Genomic DNA, 13,575 nt, shown 5'->3' with positions numbered 1-13,575 from the left:
GTGTTCGTAATCTTATGTCATGCTCAAATTTACTGAAAAACAGTTATTTTATCTCAATTAAGGTTTTGTGTGTAGGGAATTTATACAACCCTGATGTGCGTTATTCATTCAATATTCCAATAGAAGACAGAATTGATCTGTTTACGTGGGATCCCTATGGGCCCTGGCAGGACTGCAGCAGGATGTGCCAAGGTATTGTGAATTCTTCTGTCATCGGATCCGAAGAGCTGATTGCATTTAGGAAGGGACTAGTCTTATGTACTCAGATTTTGTCATGTCTGCTTGTAAGGAAGAAACTCAGCATTTTCAGTAAACTTTAGGTGCAAATTGCATTTAAGGGCAGAATGGCTTCACTTTTCTTCTTTTTGATATAATTCTATACCCAGAATCATGTTTGTGTTCCCTCCCTTTTTAACTGTGGGAGTGGTTCATAGAAAATAGTTGAATCAAGTCTAGCGCATCCCTTATAATTGCATGTCTACTAAGATATATTAAGCATCTGTTATAGTGCTTCCAGATGGTGACTGACTGGTTTGTCTAGTATTTTTCGTATGTATTTCTGCGTTCTGGTTATCTTCTACTTTGAACGGAGCTATTTGGAAATATAATTTTAAACCAATATTCCATATGCTATTGCAGCCTAAAAATAGAGCCACAATATGTATGAAGAGTACCTATGAAGTGCATATGCTCAGATTTTTTTTTTTCTTATAGATACTCCTATTAGCAGCTACTTTAGATAGATGGTGAATTTCTGCCAATTTCAGGCTAAAGGCATACTTGTGTGCTAGAGAGCCATTACATCTGCCAACTGTGGTACTTCTCCAACCTGAAAGACTTCAGGTCTTTTAGATACTTTGTGCTCAAACTTTCTGCTTCCTTGAAGAAAGGATCATGACCTCTTAGGTAACACAGTGGTGAATGTGATTACCAGGAAGGTAGCCAGCCGCACAGAGATGTGTGTTTCAGCAGGATTTGCTGTATACAAAGATTAATACTAATGGGGTAACTCAGCTAAATTCCTAAATGGTGAATGATATCTATTATTGCAAAAAGGCTCTCTAATTTCATCCTACTTTTCACTGTTCTTCCTTTCAAGGTATTAGAAGAAGAAGAATGACATGCATACGTAAAAGTGATCATGTGGTAGTGTCTGATCAAAGATGTGAACATATAGCTCCTGTTCCAGATGTGTCTGAAGAGTGTAATACAGAGTGTGAATTAAGGTAGAGGTTCCTCACTAATTGAAATACTGTGGTCTTACTTTTATTGATAGAGGTTTAAACAAAGTAATTGACTGCCTTATTCTTCCTTCCATCACTCCCTCTCCTTCCCTCATCCATCCCTTCTCTAATCTTTCTCTCCTTTCTTAAATCTATTTATATATATGTATATTTAAAATCTATTTATATATATATACAAAGGCCTACAGTTCTGTGATTAAGTAGAATTAATGCATTTTTTCTAATTTATATTCATAAAATTCAAAGTATTCTGTTAGGATTTTGAATCAGTTCTCCATGTGCTGGCACAAGAAAATGGTTTTACTGAGCAGAATACGTTTTTTACCAGAATTGTACCTGTAACTGAAACTAATTTGAAACACAGGCTTTTTTTATTTTTTTCCCCCACTCCAAAAAAGCCCTCAATGACATGTTCAGAATATGAAGGGTGAGAAGTGTAGCTTATATTTTTCAAAGTCACCTGAGAGATTTAGAAAAAAGGTCCTTTAAATTTAGAAAGATGTTTTTAAAATGAGTTAAATTCTTTTATATTTCTTTGACAATTCCAGTTGTGACTATGCCCTAAAATGCAACTGTAGGTGCTTTCTTTGAGTGCTTAATTAACTTAATAAATCATAGTTAGCTTTCTATAACAGCTTATCTTTTTAGGTGGCACAGTATTGGCAAAAGTGACTGCACATCAAAGTGTGGCCCAGGGTATCGATCAATAGAAATCCACTGCATGAAGAACTCCATTTCAAAAGGACTCAGTGCCCTGGTGGACGATAGATACTGTGCTGATCAGCAGAAACCACCGACCAGAGAGCCTTGTCATGGCGACTGTATGTTAACAAGTTGGCACTACACAGAATGGTCAGAGGTATGAATTCAAAAACTTATAATGAAAGCATTATAGTTCTAGTTAGTGTTCGTAGGAAATCTTGGTTTCTATGCATGTATATTTTGCAGTTTAAATAACTAAAAGAAAATAATGCTTGACATACAGAATGGTCAGAGGTACAAATTCAAAACATTTTAGCATTAGACTTCTAATTAGTGTTCATTATAACTCGTGGTTTTTTTCTGAGTATATACATTTTAGTTTAAGTAACTGAAAGAAAATAATGTTATACAAATGAGGTACTGTTGGAAGAGCTAATACCAGTCTCTGGATTTTGGTAACTGCTGGACACAATTCCTCATATTCTTGTAAGATACTCTGTCTGCAATAGTTCACAGCTCATATTTAGAAGTCAGCAGAAAATATCAGGGTGCTAAAGGTATGTATTTTATTTGGAGCCTTAATAATTTAGTACTGTGTGTATTGAAGAAAAAGAATAAGTAGACTTTCAGCTTTAACCTTCATTAATGAGTTTTGTTTTTGAACTACTAAACAAGGTGCCAAATTTATCTAAGGTGAACACAATAACAATTTATAACTTTGATGTAGCTGCATTCGTCTAGCGCTATGCTTTTCGCCTTTAAGACTGGTAGCCTATTTTGACCTTTGTTTTACATACTATGCTTCCTATTTCATAATATCATCTGAATGCTGCAGTGTTCCAGGAGCTGTGAAAGAGGTATCAGAACCAGAGAAGCTTTCTGTTTGAACAACTTGGGTCGTCATCTTCCTGACAGGGAATGTCAGGAACTTCCAAGAGTTGTAACACAGAGTTGCAATGAATTCTTATGTCCAAGCTGGTCTGCTAGTGAGTGGAGTGAGGTAATGGATTATGTAAAGTTTAAGACTCCTTTGGGCCTGATCATCAATATAAAAATATTCTGAACTGTGTTTTGTTGTGATTATTTTGGGGCACATGAAAGTAAAATTTCTTCAGTCATAAGACTGTGCTCTCAGGTGTACACATGGCGTGAGAACTTCTGAAAACCACACCAAGATTTAATGTTTTTCTCGTAAATTTAGTTACATTAAAGTGATATAGCAAAGGCTCCTATGTCTGGTCACATATCTTCCTTTTATTCTGAAGCAAAGAACCTTCAGCCAACTGAAGAGTAGAATTATATCCATTTCATTGTAGATTTTATAGATGTAATAGAATGATGGATGGCTTAAATAGGTTCCCAGCAAAAGTTTTGATGTGAGCACTCATATTTTAACTAAGTGGTTTTATTCTATTGGAAATAAGCAAGTTTTACATTGTCTTCATATTTAATAGCTTTAGAAACTTGATGGTGATTATTTATATTATGTGTTTGAGGTGATGTTTCCTAGAAATTGAGAGCTTACAAAAGAATTAGTTCTGTTGCGTGATGTACATTCATGGAATATTTTTGTGAATTATGTAGTCTTCAAAATCCTGCAGCTTACTATAGTAAAGTGAAGTCTTTTCAACCTGATTATTAATATTATTTTACAGTGTCCTGTGACATGTGGCAAAGGAATGAAGCATCGACAAGTATGGTGCCAACTTAATGATGAACAACTGAGAGACGATTTCTGTAATCTGAATGATAGACCAGGATCAGTAACACCATGTGAACTTCCTGAATGCGCATCTTGGCAAGTAGGGCCTTGGGGAGCAGTGAGTACATATGTATTTCTGGCTTTTTGTTACTGTTTCAGATCATGAGTGATCACAGAACAGCAACTTTTATGGATTTTAAAGGGGGCATAAGCAGCTATTTGAAGGCGTATTCACATATTTGTTTGGTGCTGTTGACTGTCTAGTCTGTAATTTAGGAATGTCCTTGTGTAAATTAAATGTTTCAGATTGCCACTAACTTCGAGCCTTAATATAAAAAGTTACTAATGATATTTTTATTGAACATGTTTCATCTCCAAAATAATGAAGATGTAGATAGCATAGCATTCAAATGAATGAGAAAAGTAAAAGACAAAGTATTTATAGATGCACCAGCACATTTAACTTATAGCTTGAATTAAGATCAGTGAAATATATATGCTAAATAATAGCAAACAAGAAGATTTAGTATTTGGTTTTTTGTTTGGATATTCAGTTAGAAAAGAGCTTCTGTCTCTTTTCTGTGCTCAGGGTCAGCAGTACTGGCTTAATCCCCTCCCAGTCTGTTGCACGCCCTCCATCCAACATACTGCTGGGGGCAGAGTGGGAGAAAGGGAAAGTGGTGATACTTTGCAAGTACCGTTGTGCAACAACCAAAATATTGGTTTGTTGCGAACACTGCTTTGATACCATATGATCCAAAATTTACATCCATCCAAAATTTACCTCCATCCAATGCATGTTCCTATTTATACTACAGAGAGTTTTTAAATAGAAAATGTAATTAAAAATTAATTTTGTTTAAACATTGTGCTATTTCAAGTGTGTGACATTATTAACAGTGCACTGTAACGTGTGGACGTGGATACCAGATGCGTGCAGTCAAATGTGTTACTGGGACTTACAGAGTTATTTTGGATGATGAGAGAGATTGTAATGCTGCTACTCGTCCTAGAGATAACCAAGTAAGTTAAGAAATAACTTCCAGTTGGTTGAGCATTTTAGTTAAAAGCATCTAAACACAAACATTGTCTACTGACTTCTTGGAGAAACTTACAAGAAATGAGGCCTAGAGTGAGGAAACTGTATGCTCTTTTTCTGCGCTTCATATTTTGCCTGGAGAATAATGTGGAAATTGCAGATTTGATAATTTGGTATATGTTGAAGGCATCCAAAGAACTGATTATTTGTAAATGCATTTTTTTAAAAAGCTCCAATGTGTAGAAGAAAGTTAGGTGACTGCTTGCTGTTACACTAAGTAATCACATTTAGCTAGCTTGGAATTCTGCTCTAGAATTCTGTTTGCTGTTAAAAGGAAGATGTATTTACTTGAGGAAAGCTTTGAAAGTGGAAATAATAGTAATTTAAAATTCTGTAGATATGAATTGTATATGGCTCAATATGTTATTAATATGGTTCTCTATACTTCCTCCCTATCTCTGTTTAATTACTTTATCACCCCTTAATTTAAATCTGTTGTTTTTCAGAAGAAATGTCTTCATTAAGTTGGTGGGTTTATCTAAAGCTGAAAGCAATTAATTTCAAACATGCTACATATTAATTTGTTGATCTGGCTACCAGACTGCATTTACATGCAGGTAGATAGGTAATCATTTATGTCTTGGAGAGCAGGCTCTGATTCTGACCTATTTTCATTTATTTATTTATTTATTTATTTATTTATTGAGAGCAAAAGAAAAGCAGTTATTGGGGTCCAGAACATACTTTGCATGAGTCACCTGCCCGCTGATGGCTTCTTGAATAAGATTTCAAAATATAAAAGCCAAGCAATGAGAACAAATTGATTTCCACTCCACTCAAAATTGGTTTGAGTATGCTTCATATTTGGGGTTGTGGTACTTGTTCATCTGTTGAATGAAACTTGACATTTTATTGTTATTGGTAACTAAACGTATAAAGGACAGCAGAGCTCCTTTTTTCTCTCAGTTCTGTACTGCACGTTGTTCTGAAACAGAACAGCATCATGTTCGTGCCGGTTGTCTCCAGCAAGCTACTAAATTTATCTCTTTCTCAAAGTGCAAATATTAATATTAGTAATACAGGATTAACGTTAAATTGATTGTCTTCACCTCTCCATTTAAAATAAAACAATTCATTAAAAATCTTTGAATAATGCCAATGAAAAGTAGATTTACTGTTTAATTAATGCTGGCATACTGTAGTAATAGGATCTGTCTCATTGTGGGAACCACCTGCTTTACATTTGGCTTTTCCTAAACTTAGAATTTGAAAACTTTCTGTTTTTTTTTTAACCTCATAGGAATGTGAATTGCCCTCTTGTCCAGAAACTACAAAATTATGGACTACATCTCTTCCTCTAATTCATGTAGGAAAGGTTACCCAATGGCGATATGGATCATGGACCCCAGTATGTAATGTAATGGTGATCACAGCTGTCAGAGCAGTTCTCCATTCTTTCTTCCATTTTCTGTAAAAATGTCATTATTATGATTTTCAGACCAAAATCTGCTTGAGAAAATTTTTAAATGAATTCTGTTGTTTTGTAATTTTATTTTTTTAACAACATGTTAGTTTTCTTAGAAGGAGATCGACTCTTCCACCCAATTCTGTGATTAAACTTAGCCAGGGAAAATAAAGGAAAAACAAATGAATGGGATTTGAAGGGCTGGAGTTCTGAGCAGAACAATTTTGATACGATTAAGAGCATTTGAAGAGATGTATTTTAAAAGAATTGATCAGATTCTGAGAATGGAAAACATCTTTCATTCAAAAATATGGTTTACATCTTGTATGTGAGTAACAATATTGAATAGTTTATGTCTTTAAAGATCCAATTACACATTACTTGTAAAAGAAGCAATACAGACCCAGCTGATATATGCACAAACCTTGTTTAACCAAAGAGTGTTTGATTTTCATAGCGATGAAAATTAGTTCTATTTGACAGAAATATAAAACTTTAAAATCATCTGTGAAAATGTATCCATCTGTTAATCCCTTGAGGTTCTTAGTGAGGCGTATAGCAATTATATCTTTGCCAAAATGGTTTTAACAAAACAGTAGTAAAGAGTGTATAGAGTGGAGCTACACAGAAGCTCTCTACTAAATCCCTGTGATACTTTTCAGCTATAAAGGCATCTAAAGGGGCTCAATGGATTAAGTTAATATGAACTAGAATGAGTTTTTATTACATCAGTTCATATTGCATCACTGTGGAACAGCTAGATGGTTCTGGAAGCTGCTCTCTAATGTTCCTATTGTTAATAAATTTAAAAATTCCCTTTGAAACTCTGTAATGATTCCTTATTAGAGTTTAAATGTTTCCTGTTAGATATGCTAAATTACTTTCCAATTAGGCTCAGCACTTCAGTTCCAATCCTAGAGGAATCCTTAAGGCCCAAACCACCTAGCAATATTCACTTCCATCCTGAGTGCATGGCTCTGTACTGATAAACACTTGACACTCAGGTGTTAAGTTGGAACCCTGGTTCTCAGTGATTAATACTGAAGTCAAGCTGATACTAAGCTACGCTAGCATTTTTGATGCTTGCATGATCTCTCTTTGGTGTCCTGAAATGCAGTTAACATGGGTTGTTCTCTGTCAGTGTTCAGCATCCTGTGGGAAGGGTGATCGTGCTCGCTATGTGAGCTGTAGAGATGCTCACGGAGGAATAGCAGATGAGTCTTTCTGTGCTCATTTGCCACGTCCAGCTGAGGTTTCAAGTTGCTTTAGCCCATGTGGAGAGTGGCAAGTTGGAAACTGGTCCCCTGTAAGTATTGTTCCTTTTTTTTTTATTAATTTTTTAGAAAGTATTGTGTTGTGTTTTTTTAAACATGTAAAAAATTTGAATTTCATATTCTGTACATGCATGCTTCCTTTGAAACGGTAAAGTATATGTTTCTTATCATCAAATGTAAATGTCTTTGGTTATTAGCTGTCAATGTTCTGTCACAAACATTGGGTTAATTTTGGTCAGTGCACAGTTACGTGTGATAACGGGATAATAACAAGACAAGTCATCTGTGTCAACTACCACCAACAAATCAACGAGAATTACTGTGATCCTGAAGGCCGTCCCTCTAAAGAACAAGAGTGTAACATGCCACCATGTCCACCAGTTTATCATACTCCGAAAATACATGAGCATCCAAGTCATTTTCCAGAAGCAGGTTATCCTCCAATACATCATCCAGCAGACAATACGAACCAATGGAATCATCCTTCTGTAGGAGGATATCAGTGGAGAACTGGACCCTGGGGAGCAGTAAGAAAATTTTGTTTTCCCATATTAATTTACCTCACTTGTGTATATACATTTGTAGAAATGTATTGCAGTACAAAGTTGGTGAAAAGTACCATTATGAAAAATACACTCATTTTTAAATCTGGCTTTTGTGCAATTTCAGCTTACAAATACTTCTACATAATAATTCCTATTTTCAAATTTCCAGTTTTGGATGCTCATATGTTATTTTCAAGTTGTTTTAACCAACACAATATACATTTTTCTAATGATACAACAGTGATATGTATCTTTACGTGTTTTGGTAGTGCTCTAGTACTTGTGCAGGTGGATTTCACCGTCGAGTTGTTGTATGTCAAGATGAGGAAGGAAGAAGTGCTAGTTATTGTGATGAGGCAAGTAAACCTCCAGAGTCAAGACACTGTGATTCTGGACCCTGCCCACGATGGAACTATGGAAACTGGGGAGAAGTAAGAACATTTCACTTTCAAGAGGAAACATCAATGCATTAGCTTAGAAATAGTATCAAAATAATTTGAATGTGAATTGAACCATTCTTTCACGTTTTAAAAAATAATGAGTTTCAACGTGTTTATTTAAGATTTGTTCTTTGATGAAAGCCAGAACTGTAGTATAAATATAGGTAGCATAAAAATAAGTCTAAAAGAAGTAAGTATTCTAATTTAAGACTGGCTTCTCTGGCATTCTAAGATAACCTCTTGTGTTTTATGCCCTCTTCTCTTATTCTTGATACATTAATATCTAGAAGCCTAGAAAATGAGAAAAAAATGAATGATATTTTATTTCCTGTTTTGGCCAGATCTAGCTGTTTAGTTCTCAAGGCCAGTCTGAGTGTCATTTTGTTTTATGTTTATTCTCACAGATAGTTATTTTCCTTCGGTAGGGTAGACTTTCTGTAACAGATATTTTATAGACAGTCACTTGATGAACTATTAAGTTGTAGTTTTGCCTTTGTTTTGGTGAAAGAATAATTTTTTCTTAGTATGAACTTAAACTGTATGTCCTTTTTCTTGAGTTGGCTAGCCAGGGAATGCTGAAGTAGACATTAGTAAATAATAGCATGTATTTATTATTACATTAATAGTATTTGATAACTCGTAACAAAATTTTTGTATATAAAATTCTATTTTAGTGTACTCAAACATGTGGAGATGGAATAAAGACAAGACTGGTGATCTGTCAGCTTCCTACTGGCCAAATGTTGGGTGATCAAAACTGTGAAATTCTAGACAAGCCACCTAATATGGCACAGTGTAATGTGCATTCTTGCCCTGGTGATGTTTCATGGCATCGGGGACCATGGAAATCGGTACGATAGCATTCACTGATATTTTCTGCTTTCTGTTCTTTCTGTGATTCTATTTCCCCGTGACTTTTAAAAGTTGTATTATTATTTTCTTTGGCAACGATGAAATAATAGTGCATGTGGAACACAGTCTGTATTTTTGTTAAGCAAATGCTCCTGCTGTCATTGAATTAAATGGGAAATAACCTTTTACTTCAGTGGGAATGGTTCCATGTTCTGTAAAATATCATATAGAGTATTCTGAAAATTAACATAAATCATTATTGCTGGTAGTGATACCTACTGGGTTGAGCTGTTCTGGAGTTATGACTTGATCTGTGTTTTAATTTAAAACTATATGCTGTAATTTATATGGTAGTATTACCTGCATATTTATATTTGTAAAAAAAAAAAACTAAAAGAAATGATCAAGTCTTTCTAATACTAAACTTTTCTCTAATAGTATATTTAAATATAAGCTTTCTCATGTATCTATATTACACTTTGTCATGAAACAGCATTTTACTCCATATTGAATGTACATTTGTGTATAAAGGTTTATATTTGTGGTTTTAAAACAATGACTAATTAAAGTTGTCTGTGTATAATTTTGTATGTAACTATAATATGTTCTTGTCTATATGTCACTGTCTATTAATGTATTAAAATGACTACATTAATTACCATTAATCTTTAAAATTGCCACTAGCAGATAATTAACATAAAGAACCCTGCAAAAGAGAAAACATTACATTCCTTTGAGCTATGAATGCGACAACAATATTTATTAGTTATTGTGCACAATTTTAAAGAGATTAATGGCAATCAAGGTTGGATCTAATTCTGATTCCATTTGAAATTATTCCAAAACTATCATTATTGTCTCTGGAGGATGGGCTAAGGATACAGCTCTTTGCATTTATCTTAATTAATAAAGTTATGTAATTTTGTTCTTTGAATTATCATAGAAACATTTTAAAAATATATTGTCCAATTTCAAGTTTCAATAACTGATTAGTGTTTATATAATCTATTCTAATTTATTGCAAATAGAGTTTACCATGAAAGTCTGAATTAATAATTTCTCCTAATTACCTCTTCCACTGTGCAAACAGAATTTTGGTATTGTGTTTAACAGATACCAGAGTATCTCCTTTAGCTGTTATTCAAAAAACTGGAGATGACGTAGTAGTTCTTAATTAATGTATGTACTTCAGGTGCCAAGAAGGTAAGCAGGATTTTTAGCACAAAGTTGCCTTGGAAGTTAGTTTTGATTGTAGACAGAAAGTTATTCTCATCCTGTTACTTCCCTGAATAATGTGGTTTTCACTGCATTAATAGCTTACCTGAAAATCGCTGTAATGACTGGTAACCTGTAAATTACGGTGAATGGCTTATTTGGTTTAGCTTTGCAAAGATATTCTTTTTATTTTATATATTAATTACAGCCACTTTAACCCTTCAAAACCCATGTTTAGAATGGAATCCAGTTGCCAAGAAGAGAATCTGTGGCTTCTGTTTTATATGTGATTGCAAGTACTGTAGATATTCAGTAAGAGTTTTAATTTCATCAGAAATTTCAACCACAGCGTAGTGTTGAGCAGAAACGAGCCAAATAGATTGATAAATAAAAGTAGCTGTCACTTTTCTGTAGTTTAGCTAGTATGTGCACTCCCAATAGATGATCTTCCATTAATTTTTTGTTGGTATCTGAATGGAACAAAATATATTCATTGAGGGCACTATGAAAGAGCAGTAGCAGCTTTAGTCTCAGTAATGCTGTTGTACCCTAACACCAATAGCACTGTCTAGCCTTCACCTATGGTGGCTGATTGGTGATACAGTGGTCTGACCTTAGATGATGACTGTTCTTGTCTGTGCCTTTCTGGAGTACAGTGTGCTTTTAATGGCTAAATGTTCTCTAGAAGCTAGGATCAACAACTGTGTCATATCTGTACTTGCTCTTCTCTATAAAGATAGCAAGAACTAGATAAATCACCCTTCATATTTTTTATAACAGTATTGAGTAATATTGACATGTGGGAACCACAAAGTTTTAGACCTTTATATCTAGCAGTGAGATTCCATGTCAAAACTTAACTAGAAACTGAAATGTGAGATTTCATACATGCACTGTAATTTCCCATAACTTGTGTTGTCTTTGTCTTCTGGTGTAAATACAGTGTGTGGACAGGGTGATTGAAAGCACGGGAATTTCAAAGCACTTGCTTCATATGGAATAACTCTTTGACCTCATTGAACACTTGCTTTGTCTCTGGCCCAGCCAACTCAGAGATGAGTGTAAAAAATGCTTAAAAAAGCCTTTTACTCATTTAGCTGTAGTTTTGTCTAAACCACATCTGAACTAAAGTTTCAGCTCACTGATTATTCCAGCTTTTTCAGGGTTTCCTGTTGAATTTTACATTCAAGCAGAAATAGATTCCCAATGTCAGCAAAGCTTTTTCCAGAATTTATCCAGAGCAAACACCTGATCCACAGCACTGATGGACTATTCTGGCTTATCAGTTGTGTCTTTTATGTGGATGCGTGTAGCTCCAGTGGTGCCTGCCCTCTGTACATAACATGAATTTTGGTTAGACTTTTGAAGGATTTTAATGTTCAAATCAGTGAAAGTTAGTCATGTTCTCTAAAGCAGCTCTTCACTGTTCGCTCTTGAGGTCTAATTACCTGCAGAAGTACCTGGTATTTGACCTTTATTAGTCTTTAAATTACTTTAGACCACGATGAGCTGGCATCTAGTGATCTGTAATGCATGGCTACTTTAGCAGGTTTAATTCTTCAAAGGGAAGGAAAGTGATTAAAATTACTCAGAATTAAGTTCTTCAAAACAATGTTTATCTTACAAAGCAATGAATGAAAGTCTCGAATACCCATTTCCTTATCTGAATTTAATCATAACATTCAGAGATATGAGAGGGCAGGCAAAAGTACTTCCAGTGTTTACTCTGAGAGGAAAGGCTTTTTCAGTGTCCAGCACACATATACAAAGAATTTCTTCTTGGACTTTTTAGCAGTTAATTTTGAGGATTATAAATGTGCAATAGAAATAACAATCCTAGATGCAGAAATTTCTATGACTAGCTCTGTGACTTCAGAGAATTAGGTAATTATTGATTAACTTTAAATCCGTGCTGTTGATATAATGAGCATTACAAAGGCTATTTTTTAGTACAGATTCAGAATGTCAAAGTGAGATATGCAACATGTTAGTGTACAGTATCTTTCTACCTTGAGTGCAAGCTAGACACTTCTGATTTAGGGTACTATGGTTAGGCTGTGGTTGGACTTGATGGTCTTCAAGGTCTTTTCCAACCTGGGTAATTCTATGATTCTATGATTTAGGATAATAAGCTTTTTTATATTAGTGATAGTTCTAACTCAGAAGCAAGAAAATTTACTCTTGTGTGGGGAAAAAACCTCAGCTAATGTTCAGTTCTGTTCCAAAAATTGCCATTAAAAATATATGTAGCTCTTCATCTTGGGATGATGCATTGTGTACACACATTATGAATTATAAGCCAGTACTAATTGTACAGCATGAGAGACCAGGTAAATTATTTATGGCTCAAGCATAAATAAATGAAAACAGTTAATTTTAATCAGAATCAGAAACACTGACTGTTTGAATTCTTGAAACCATTGCTCAAACAATTCTATGGTGCTATGAGTAGTGATGACAACTCCTAATGTAAGTGAGGTTGATATAATATTATAGAAACATCCCTGAATTCAAATGTTTCAAGATAATATTTTAGCCTGATTGGCTTGTATTTAAGTACACTACCTCAATTTTGATATGTGCAAATTATGATTGTATATATTATGAATTAAATAATAATTGAGGTAAATAGATTATTTGTGTAGCTGCTTGTTTTCATGGAGTTGCACCACCAGGAAACTTGGCCTGTAGATATTTTCCTCTTAGGCTGTTTTAGTCTTTGGTGAAGGGATTGAAGCAGTGATCCAAAACTACACAAAAGAATGAATAAATTACAAGCTACAAAGTATGGAAACCATATGTCACATTATCTAATGTCAGGAAAAATTCCATAGCATCCTGACAGCTAAGTGTGCTTTGTTCCAATCCAGGTTTTTTATTGTATTCCTTCCTACTTTTAACAGTCCATTGTTGGGTTTTTGTGTTCAGTCCATGTGGTAATATTTGAGAAAAATTGCATTAATTTTTATCTTAGTGCCTTTCTGTCTTAATGATGAGAAGTATTTCTACAATAATCATGGAAAGGGAAAGTATTACAAATTTGCAGAGATTTTAAAACTAACTGAAATTACAAGATTTAGCAATTTTCTCCTAGAGT

At 34.4% G+C, this 13,575-nt stretch overlaps 1 protein-coding gene across 7 annotated transcripts in view; it reads left to right on the top strand.

The window, feature by feature from the left end:
• ADAMTS20 (ADAM metallopeptidase with thrombospondin type 1 motif 20) overlaps positions 1 to 13,575 on the top strand; it is a 78,748-nt gene that overhangs the window by 40,723 nt on the left and 24,450 nt on the right. For 6 of the 7 annotated variants that reach the window (XR_014942182.1, XM_032443192.2, XM_085536343.1 and 3 more), the window contains exons 18-28: positions 63 to 192; positions 1,100 to 1,226; positions 1,893 to 2,103; positions 2,782 to 2,946; positions 3,602 to 3,766; positions 4,549 to 4,671; positions 5,988 to 6,095; positions 7,294 to 7,458; positions 7,666 to 7,953; positions 8,241 to 8,402; positions 9,086 to 9,262. Coding sequence is in view for 6 of the 7 variants with exons in the window: in XM_032443192.2 (XP_032299083.2) it covers positions 63 to 192; positions 1,100 to 1,226; positions 1,893 to 2,103; positions 2,782 to 2,946; positions 3,602 to 3,766; positions 4,549 to 4,671; positions 5,988 to 6,095; positions 7,294 to 7,458; positions 7,666 to 7,953; positions 8,241 to 8,402; positions 9,086 to 9,262 (1,821 nt within the window). In the remaining variant the exon portion in view is untranslated. The remainder of the gene's footprint in view (positions 1 to 62; positions 193 to 1,099; positions 1,227 to 1,892; positions 2,104 to 2,781; positions 2,947 to 3,601; positions 3,767 to 4,548; positions 4,672 to 5,987; positions 6,096 to 7,293; positions 7,459 to 7,665; positions 7,954 to 8,240; positions 8,403 to 9,085; positions 9,263 to 13,575) is intronic. The other variant, XM_085536372.1, reaches the window with a different exon arrangement.

This window comes from Coturnix japonica, chromosome 1 (assembly GCF_054131305.1).
Source record: "Coturnix japonica strain WE chromosome 1, WE-NBRP24, whole genome shotgun sequence".
Lineage (NCBI taxonomy): Eukaryota > Metazoa > Chordata > Aves > Galliformes > Phasianidae > Coturnix > Coturnix japonica.
The sequence above is the reverse complement of the archived record's forward strand: the minus strand, read 5'-3'. Positions and strand labels throughout refer to the sequence as shown.